At 56.4% G+C, this 9,748-nt stretch overlaps 1 protein-coding gene across 2 annotated transcripts in view; it reads left to right on the top strand.

The window, feature by feature from the left end:
• The window catches only part of RASA3 (RAS p21 protein activator 3), a 118,731-nt gene that overhangs the window by 70,436 nt on the left and 38,547 nt on the right, over window positions 1-9,748 (top strand). For both annotated transcript variants that reach the window (XM_029936394.1, XM_029936393.1), the window contains exon 5: window positions 1,812-1,888. In XM_029936394.1, coding sequence (XP_029792254.1) covers window positions 1,812-1,888 — 77 coding nt within the window. The remainder of the gene's footprint in view (window positions 1-1,811; window positions 1,889-9,748) is intronic.

Here is a 9,748-nt window from a genome sequence, read left to right on the forward strand (position 1 = left end):
GGTCCTCCCTCTGCTCCTTCAGATCAAGCTTTCGCGGTGCATTTGGGTTTGGAGGGCAGGCGGTCGGCTGCCAAGAGCCATGCATTCCCCCTGCAGCCCAAGCAGGAGAGTGCCTGGCCCGGGGGCCGGTTGGGGAAGCCCTGGCCTGGCTCCGTGAAGGGGAGGACGCCGGCTCACCAGGGTCCCTGCTGGCAGCGTAGGCGCGTGGTTGCCGCATCTGCACAGCCGGGCAGCTCTGAGGCCCCTCCCGCCTGGGGGAGGGGGGCTAGGTCAGCTGAGGAGGGTGATGTGCATCAAGGGGCCTGCTGTCTGCACGCCTGTCCCCTGAGGGGCACTGAGGGGCAGAAGCTGCCCGGGCCCTCTGGTTCCCTGGGGAAGCTGGCTGCTCCAGGGAGGCACGCCGCTCAGGAGGTGTTCCTGGAGCTCCACGCGTGGCAGGAAGTGCTCCAGTCTCTGCAGATACTGGGTCGGTGCTTTGGGCACTGGGTGTTGCCCAGGGCCATGTAGGTGTGAGGCTGGTCTCGTCCTGTCATCCAGGACTTCTTGCTCCCCCTTCCTGAGACCACTTGTCCTTCAGGTGAAGGAAGGGCCAGAAAGGGCAGCTCCTGGCGCACACCAGGGGCACATCAGGTCTCCCGTGTCAGTGTCGTGGGTGAGCCAGAGCACCCGGGAGGCTGGCCTCCACGCTGCTCGGCAAGCAGGTGCAGGGGTCTCCAAAGCTGCAGGAGAACTCAGGAGGCCACTGGAGGAGCTGCTGAGCAGTGCTGCCCACGCTTCTCTCCAGTCCACCTGTCCATCCATCTGTCCATCCACCCATATATTCATCCATCCATCCACCCCTCCAGTCCATCCATCTATCCATCTGTCCCCCCCTCCAGTCCATCTATCCACTGTGCATCCATCCATCCGTCCATCTGTCAGTTTGGGACCCTGGATTCTTCTAGGACAAGGCAGCCTTCAGAGGGCCCTCCCCAGGCTGCAGAGTCTAGAAGTTTTAGGCAGAAAGGACCTTGGAGATTATCCAGCTCAGCCTCCTTTTCTAATTAAAAAGAGTGTTAATTTTAACCCCTGTGTCCTCCTAGGAATATGTCAGTGTGTCACACCTGGTCCTGTCGGATGCTTCCTAGGAGCAGGCTCCTCATTTCTTCACAGCCCTCCCCTTCCCCTCCTGATCCCTCACTCCTGAGGGGAAACCTGGGCCAGTCCTCCAGCTGGTGTGACCTTTGCAGAGACGGAGACACAGACAGAAACACAGCACTGGTCTTACTCTCGAAATTCCAGCTGCCTCTGCTCCCCTGTCCTTCAGAAGTGACCATAGGCATTATGGTCCTGCCTGGGACACAGGACTGAGATTCCCTGGCCTGCTGTCCAGGCCTCACACACACACACACAGAAGCACTGAGCGCATGCACACACGTACACACGCACGCACACAAGCACTGAGTGCAGGCCTGCACCCAGGCCCAGGTATGTGACACAAGTCATATGAAGGGACGTAACCGAAAGCAAGCAGCAAACACATTTGGGAGGTCGCTTTCTCCAGCACCTGTTTCTTGTGCTTTTTGACCTCTTTCTTCCGAAGCAGCGCTCTGCCATCTGTAAAGCTGCGAGTGCATCATGCCTGTCGGGCCGGACCCTCTCACTCGGGGGGAGCTGTGCCCCGTCCAGAGCCCCGGGATCTGAGTGGGGCGGGGAGAGTGCTGTGGGTGCTGCGTGGGGTCAGCCACAGCTTCACGCTGTGAGCAGACTCAGGGGAGCCCTCCCCTGCGCACGGCCAGCCCCTCGTGACCCTCTGTCCTTATGCCTTTCAGGGCAAGGTCCACCTGGAGCTGAGGCTGAGCGAGGTCATCACCGACACGGGCGCCGTCTGCCACAAGCTGGCCACGCGGTAAGACACAGACAGCTGGTCTTCGAGACGCAGTAACCCTGACCCGAGCGAGTGCGATGGGTGCTTGTTTCTCAAACAAAAGAATTCGAATCCCCACAATCACATTTTTGTTAGAGGTTCTGGCACATTCTCCTGAATATCCTCAATAAAGCAAATGCTCTTCCTAGAGGTAATGAATTTGGCCTTTGCAAATAGCCATGCTTACTCAGGGCGCCATGTGGGCAGCACAGATGAGGATGTGCAGGGGTGCGCCTGCGCCTGAACTCAGACCTCGCACCCCAAGTCCAGGGCTCCTTCTACCCCACAATGCTAGGTGAGTGTGCATGTCGGGGCACAAGTCTAAATGGGTGAGACACTCAACATTTAGGGTCACGGATCCCATAGAGGAGGAGGCTGAGGACTGTCAGAAGATACTCGGACACTCGCACAGGCTTCAGTGTGTGCAGGGTCCTTGCCCTCTGACCCCAGTGAGCCCTCAGGGCACACACAACCCGAACGAGACCCCACTCTCTCGCTGCCTGCCCCGTGGGCCCCACATCTGTCTTCACTGACGCCCCCGGCAGTACTGGGGATCCCGTGGGTGGGCGCCAGAGGTGCATTCTGGCCCCCGTGTCTGGCTGGCGTGTTTGGAGCCCGCCGCGTCACTCCCGAGTGCAGGGCGGTTGGGAGGGAGTCTCGGAAGAGGAAGTGAAGGTGCGCAGAAACCAGGAGGGAGACCTGAGGCTCCAGCTTGCTTCGTCCTCGGGGAGAACTGTCTCCTGAAGTCATCTCTGAACTGTCTCTGGAGAGAAGGGCTTCGGGAGGTCGAGCGATGCCCTGTTCTTGGGCTGAGATTCCAAGTTCTACTTTAGGACTGCGCTCCCTGTGTCCCCGCACAGGGCCTGGGGTGGGGGTCCGAGAAGGACCCCCATTGTCTGCCTCCCTGGAGGGCCCTGGCCTGCTGCCCACAGCCCCGTTGGAATCCACCATCTGATGGCTGAAGACCCCTCTGGTCACTTCCGGCTGCGGGGAGGCCACGTGTCGGAATGTGTATAGGACGTGAGACAAGACTCGGTGTGGGACGCGGGAGAGGACACCGTGGGCTTCGTCCTTCACCCCTTCTGTGTTCCTGTTCTTGAAACAGTCTCTTAGACCCTGTTGCAGTGAGAGAGAGTTGCCTGTTTTCTTGTTGATTTGTAGGCTTATCTGGCCGTGTTCCAACACAACTTAAGGCTGTTCAGAACGAGCCTCACGTAGAGTAAGAAGTGTGCTTCAGAGGTTGGGAGACAGAATGGACCAGGCCGGGCAGAGCCCTGAGTCAGCAGGGTGAACACAGAGGGTGTCGGCCAGGGTGTCTGTCCTGACAGCCGCCCTGTCCAGCCGCACGTCCAGGTGATGGGGGGAGGACGTGAGCCGTTCATCCGGGGAGCGAGGAGCATGGTCCTGTCCGGGGAGGGGGGTGATGGTCTTGATCAGATGACAGGTGTGGTGCCCAGAGCAGGAGACTGAGTGCTATGGCACAACTACCCACCCTGCCACCCCCACCGGTCCCACCCACCCCCCAGAGTTCCTGCCAACCACGGGAGCTCCCCAGATGCTGCCTTCTGGAAGTTTCCTTAGAGCACCAGGGGTTTGCCTGGTTCCTGCATCTTTGTGGTGGAATTCTGCCTGCTTCTTCCTAGTGCGCACTAGTACACACACTAGCATGCCTGCTAGCACACATGAGTATACACTGATGTATATACTAGTATATACTTTACATACACTAATGCACTAGCACATCTACCACACATGCTAGTACACACCAGCGCATACTACTTCTCATATTAGCACACACTAACATTGCTAGTACATGTGAACACACAATAGTATGCACGAATACACCTTCTAGTACACACGAGCACACACTAATATGCACTAGCACACATGCTAGTTTACACCAGTACATGCATTGGTTTATACACTGGTTCACGCCAGCACACGGAGCGCGTACACCGGTACACCTGCTGGTACACACGAGCACACACGCTAGTCTACACGCTGGTACGTTACACACTACGCATGTACGTGCATGTAGCACACCCATCGGCACACACTGCCACACACTAGTCCGCCGTGTTCAGAGGTCCATGGCAGGAGGGCCCCCTGTAGGGGTGCAGTGCAGGAGAAAGAGGCTGGGGGGCTACGGAGTCCCATACAGGCTCATAGCCTCCGATCAAGTGAGTCACAAGTGTCGGAGGGACTAGTAGCTTTTCTTTTTTCTCTTTGCCTCGCCCTGGAGATTTTTCTTTCACTAAGAAAATATCCTTTATGTATCATACAGTTCAGCGTTGTAAAGTGCACACTCTTGGCAGATTCATAAGGTTGTGCACCATTACCACTAACCTCTGTCTAGTTCCAGAACATTCCATCACCCCAAGAAAGAAATCGTGTCCCCGGGAGCAGTTGAATCCCATACTCTCCAGCCCTTGGCAGCCACTGCCCTGCCTCCTGCCTGTGGATCTGCCTGTTCTGGGCGCGTCTCACACAAACGGAGTCACGTACCGTGTGGTTCTCAGGGACTGTCTTCCCTCACTGAGCGTGATGTTGTCTAGGCTGTCCCACACAGCAGCAGGTGTCAGGCCTTCGATTACGTTAGGGCTGAATAATGTGCACTGTGTGGGTTACGCATCATCCATCAGAGACATTTGGGTTGTTCCCACTTTAGGCGATTGTGAATACTGCTGAGATCATTCTTGTACACGTGTTCGTGCAGACCTGTTCTCACTTATCTTGGGTACATAACGTAGGAATCAGTGCATTGTACCTTAACTCTATGCAACTCTGAGGAAATGCCGACTGTTTGTCACAGTGGCCGCCCCATTGACGCCGCCAGCTGTGTGTGATGTCTCTGCCCCCCGCCCCCCCCCGCCTGCCGACCTGCATGATTCTCCATGTCTGTTTTCACAGGCCCCTGATGGGTGTGAGGTGGCATTGACTACATTCCCCTAAATGGCACCGAGCATCCTTTCTTGTCCTTGTTGGCAGCTCTGTCTCTTCTCTGAAGAAATGTCTGTGCCAGTCCTTTACTGACTTTTCCATTGGGTTATTAGTATTTTATTGTTAAGATGTAAGGATTTTTCATATATTGTAGATACTAGGTCCTTGTCAAAGATATAATTTGAAAACATTTTTCTGTCATTCTGTTGTTTGCCTTCACATTCTTGGTAATGTTCTTTGTAGTATTAGACCTTTCAATCTTGATAAACTCTATCTGTTGTTTCCTGTGTTTAGGTCGAGATCTAACAGATCACTTCCTAATCCAATCTACCATTTCTGTGGTTTTGGCTCTCACCTGGTCCTCACTCCATTTGGAATTAATTGTTATGTGTGGTGTTGGATAAGTGCCAGCATTGATTCCTTTGCTTTTGAACACCCAGTTGTCTTGGCACCATTTGGTAAAAAGTCCGTTCTTTCCCTGTGAATTATGTTGGCCTTTTTGTTGAAAACCCTTGGACTAGGAACAGGTGGATTTATCAGTGGACTCTGCTTTTCCATTGACCTACGTGCCTGTCGTGGTGCTGGTGCCACAGTCCTGGCAACTTTTGATTTGTAGGAAGTTTTGAAATCAGGAGTGCAAGTCTTCCGTCTTGGTCCGTTTTCTGTGGTGACGGGCTATCCTGGGCTCTTCATTTCCATATGAGTTTTAGGATCACCGTGTTAATTTTCACAAAAATAGCAGCTGATGTTTTGATAGTAATTGTATTGGATCCATAGGTCATGTTGCAGAATTGGCGATACTAAACCTTCCGACCCCTGGAACACTGTCTTTCCATTTGGTTAGTTCCTCGGTAATGTGTTTTAAAAAATGGTTTTGTTTCTTTAAGGTCATTAGAAATGTTCTCTCTTCCATTACTAATTTTAGAAATATGAATCTTCTCTTTTTCTCGGTCAGCCTAGCTGAAGATCTGTCAAGTTTGTGGATCTTTACAAAGGTCTCACTTTTGGTTTTACTGATTTTTCTACTTCATATCTCTGCTCTGATCTTTATTATTTCCTTCTTTCTGCTTGTGTGAGTTTTTTTTGCCTTTCTTGTTCTGGTGTCTTAGGGTAGAAGTTAGGGTGATGGGTTTGTGATCTTTTTGTCTTTTAAAAAATTTTTTTTAAATGTTTTTATTTATTTTTGAGAGAGAGAGAGAGAGAGAGACAGCATGAGCAGGGGAGGGTCAGAGAGAGAGGGAAACACAGGATCTGAAGACAGGCTCCAGGCTCTGAGCTGTCAGCACAGAACCCGACGTGGGGCTCAAACCCACGAACTGTGAGATCATGACCTGAGCCGAAGCCGGACACTTAACCGACTGAGCCCCCCAGGCGCCCCTCTGTCTGTCTTTTTTAATGTGGGTGTTATGGCCTCAAGGTCTCCTCTAACATTACAGCCAATTTGTATTCAATCACTTTCTTCCTGAGAGCTAAGTCTGCTCTGTGCACCTGGGACTTGCCACAGACACCCCTGACCTGGGATGGGACAGGAGACAGCGGACACTCCACCTGTGATCAGGACCCCAAACCCTGGCATCCAAAGCCAGCAAAATCTCCCCCAGCCATGTGACACCCTGCAAACTCCAACTTTCCCTGCCTATCACTTCCTATACAGGATGGGGATAATAGCGTCTCTGCTGGCATCTGTCCAAGAGCACACACAGTTATTTGTGTGTCCTCTCCTCGTGCCCTGGCGTCTCAAAGGTTGGCAAGGGCTTGGGCCAACCCCACAGTGTGTCATGGGCTCAGGAGTCGGGCCGTTGAAGAGAAGTCAGTTGGGCAGAAGCAGATTCATTCCGACCTGCTTCTCTCCTTACCTGAGAACCAGGCCCTCCTTCCGTCCCGCCGTGACTTATGCCCACTTTCCTCTCTAGAACGTGATGGGGATGTGTTCTCAGCCTCCCTGACACACGTCCTTCCTTTACTGCAGGGGTGTAACTTTCCTAGGGCTGCTGAGGACAAACACCACAATCTTTAGTGGCTTAACTCAACAGAACGTTATTCTATCCCAGTTCTGGAAGCCAGATCGGAAATCGGGACACTCCAGGGGAGGGGATGGTCCCTTCCCCAGCCCCAGCTTCCAGGGCAACAGTCAGTCCCTTTCCTCTCTCCTCCCCCTTCACGTGACCCTCTCCCCTGTGTCTGTGAAGGCTCCTTCCTGCTGGGACACTAGTAATTGGGTTTGGGGCCACCCTGAGTCCGGAGTCACCTCAGCGTCTCCAGAGCCTTAGCAGGATTACATCTGCAAAGACTTTTTCCCACGTAAGGCCACGCACACCACCTAGCAATTCCCACTGGGGCCGGCAGTCCGCCCTCCCCCCCCAGAGGCTGCAAGACGTGCACGTTCAGATCCTCCCCAGCTCCCTTCACCTGTCACCTGGCATACGTGGTCTTTTGTGGGGTGCCTGGGGTGGTCTGGCCAGGTTGAGTTCTGTCTCTGGGCCTTCCCTCTCCCTCTTTCCAGCTCATCGCTCTCTGCTGCTGGGCGAACCCTTACCTGCCAGGAGCACCCCTCCCCACTGGGAGCGCTCCTCCCCACCCGGAGCACCCTTCCCCACTGGGAGCACTCCTCCCCACCCGGAGCACCCCTCCCCACTGGGAGCATCCGTCCCCACCCGGAGCACCCCTCCCCACTGGTGCACCCTCCCCGCTGAGAACACCCCTCCCTGCCAGGAGCGCCCTCCCCGCTGGGAGGCCGTCTTCCCTCCCAAACCGCAGGTCGCCCTGTAGGCACTTGCAGCCCCGCCCTGAGGACAGCCCTTTCCCGAGTGTGCCCCGGAGAGTCCGGAGGCTGGAGGCAAGCTGCATCCTGTCCTGTGGGTAGTGGGTATTCTCTGGGGCCTTCCCAGCTGCGTGGCAGGCAGGACCTCACCTTCCCCACTGGCCTGGGTGGTGCCGTCTCGTGGACCGAGGACCTGCCTCCCGGCTCCTTCCACACGTGGCTTTTCCCGATTGGAACATGTCTTTTTTGTCCTGTTCACTTGTATGTCCAAGTCTGCTGGCCGGGACGCCTGACTGAGGCCCAGGGGGTTTGGTGACTCAGCACCCTCACATTCTTGTTGTCTGGCTGTGGACGCGGACCCTGCCGCCCCCCCCCCCCCCCCCGCAGGGGCCTGTGTGTGGTCTCAGCTTGGACTCGGGGTCCTATATTGTGCTTCTTTTTCATCCCCAACAAAGATTAATATACCTTTTTATCATTCATTCAAAACTACTTCATGGCGCCCTGCTGAGGGCTGAGGGCTGTTCTCGGCCTCGGGGGGCCTCTGCTCGAGCTGCAGAGACCTGTTGGCACCGGGGTGGGGGTGGGGGGCGCCGGCACGTCACTGTGCGGAGACAAGTGTTAGGAGAGCCTGCGGGGGTGACCGGCCTGTTGGCACGGAGGCAGGGCTCTGCAGGGTGTGTGCAGGGAGTTAAGTCGTCGATGCGTGTGATCTGCAGGCGTCCCTGAGGCCGCGGAGGTCCCTGCCAGGACGAGCGGGCATGGTGCTGCGCGTCGGAAGCGATTGTTCGTGGACATTTCTGTGGACACTGTGCCCCCTTCCTTTAGAGTAGTCGTGCACGTGGGCAACGTGCCCCGTGTGCCACAGACGCGTGTGCACTAGCGCTGGGCTCTGCTGGCGCTGTGCAAGACCCCCCTCCCCCCTTTCACGGCCTCCCTCTCCGGTCCCTGCAGAGCAGTCTCGCTGGTTTCTGGCTTCCTGGTGGCAAGGAGACACTGGAGCCCTGAGGTGTCGCAGGGAGATGGTTATGCGTCTGTAGCCAAACTGACGCTCCTCTGTAGGGTCAGGACTCCTGCGCCCCCAGAGGGAACGTGAGGACTGGACCCCTCCCCCATCACAGTCAGCTGAAGAGCTGGATGCTATACGGGTGGAACATTCTGGATGGCGGGCAATTGGCAGTCCAGCTCTGTGACCCCAAGTAAGGGAAGCAGGCCCTGGGGGCCACAGTGGGCCTGGGTTTGTCCTGGAGCTGTGTCGGTGGCAAGGGGCAGGAGGTGACCCCGGAGGAGCCTGGAGGCCAGTGAGGAGGCAGACTTCAGTTGGAGGTCTGAGCCGTTATGGGTGTTTCTGGAGAGCACGGGGCTCCACGGCGCTCCACAAGCCTGTGTGAATACGCAGGCGGGCGCCACGGGGTCAGGCAGAGCGTGGGTTGGAGGGGCTCGCACCCCCAGGAAGCACTGATTGTCCACCGGCAGAGCCCCCTCGCTCCCGCTGGGCACTCCGCTCAGACCCTGGGGTGGCCGGGGCTGTCCCTGGTGCCTCCCCCAGCAAAGCCTCAGACAAGAGCCGCCGTGATCAGTCTGCAGCGGGAGGCAGTGCATCTGGACTCCCGCAGCCTGTGCTCCCACCTGGCATGGCCCGCAGCCCGGAGAAGGGACAGTCCAGAGAAGCACAGCCAGGGATGACAGAGATGGCAGGATTCGTGGAAAAGAGGCTCAAGAGCTTTGTGGCCAGCTGTGCTCCGGAATGTAAAGGGAGCCAAGACCCAGGCCCTGCAGGCGGGATCAGGCATGAGGAGGACCTGACACAGAGGCATGTGTGGCATGGATGTCATGCCTGGGCAGGACCCCCCCCCCCCCGCCCCACAACGTGGACACGCAGTAGCATCCACTGTGTCAGCTGTTGGGGAGCTGAATTCATGAGTCACAGAAAGCTCTCCAAGGCCTCACCATGGAAGTCACCAGGAGGGTGTCCCGAATGCGGCACACTGTCCCCTGCCCCCGGATGTTTCCTGACGGCGCACCCACTACTGTGCATTAGAGAGGAGCTCCCGGGGAGTTGGGGACCACCACCCAGAGCTCAGGACGCTCAGCCCTGGGCTGCTGAGGCCGCTGTCCTCTCGGACCGCAGGGCAGCCCTGAGG

The sequence above is a fragment of the Suricata suricatta genome, chromosome 4 (assembly GCF_006229205.1).
Source record: "Suricata suricatta isolate VVHF042 chromosome 4, meerkat_22Aug2017_6uvM2_HiC, whole genome shotgun sequence".
Classification (NCBI taxonomy): domain Eukaryota; kingdom Metazoa; phylum Chordata; class Mammalia; order Carnivora; family Herpestidae; genus Suricata; species Suricata suricatta.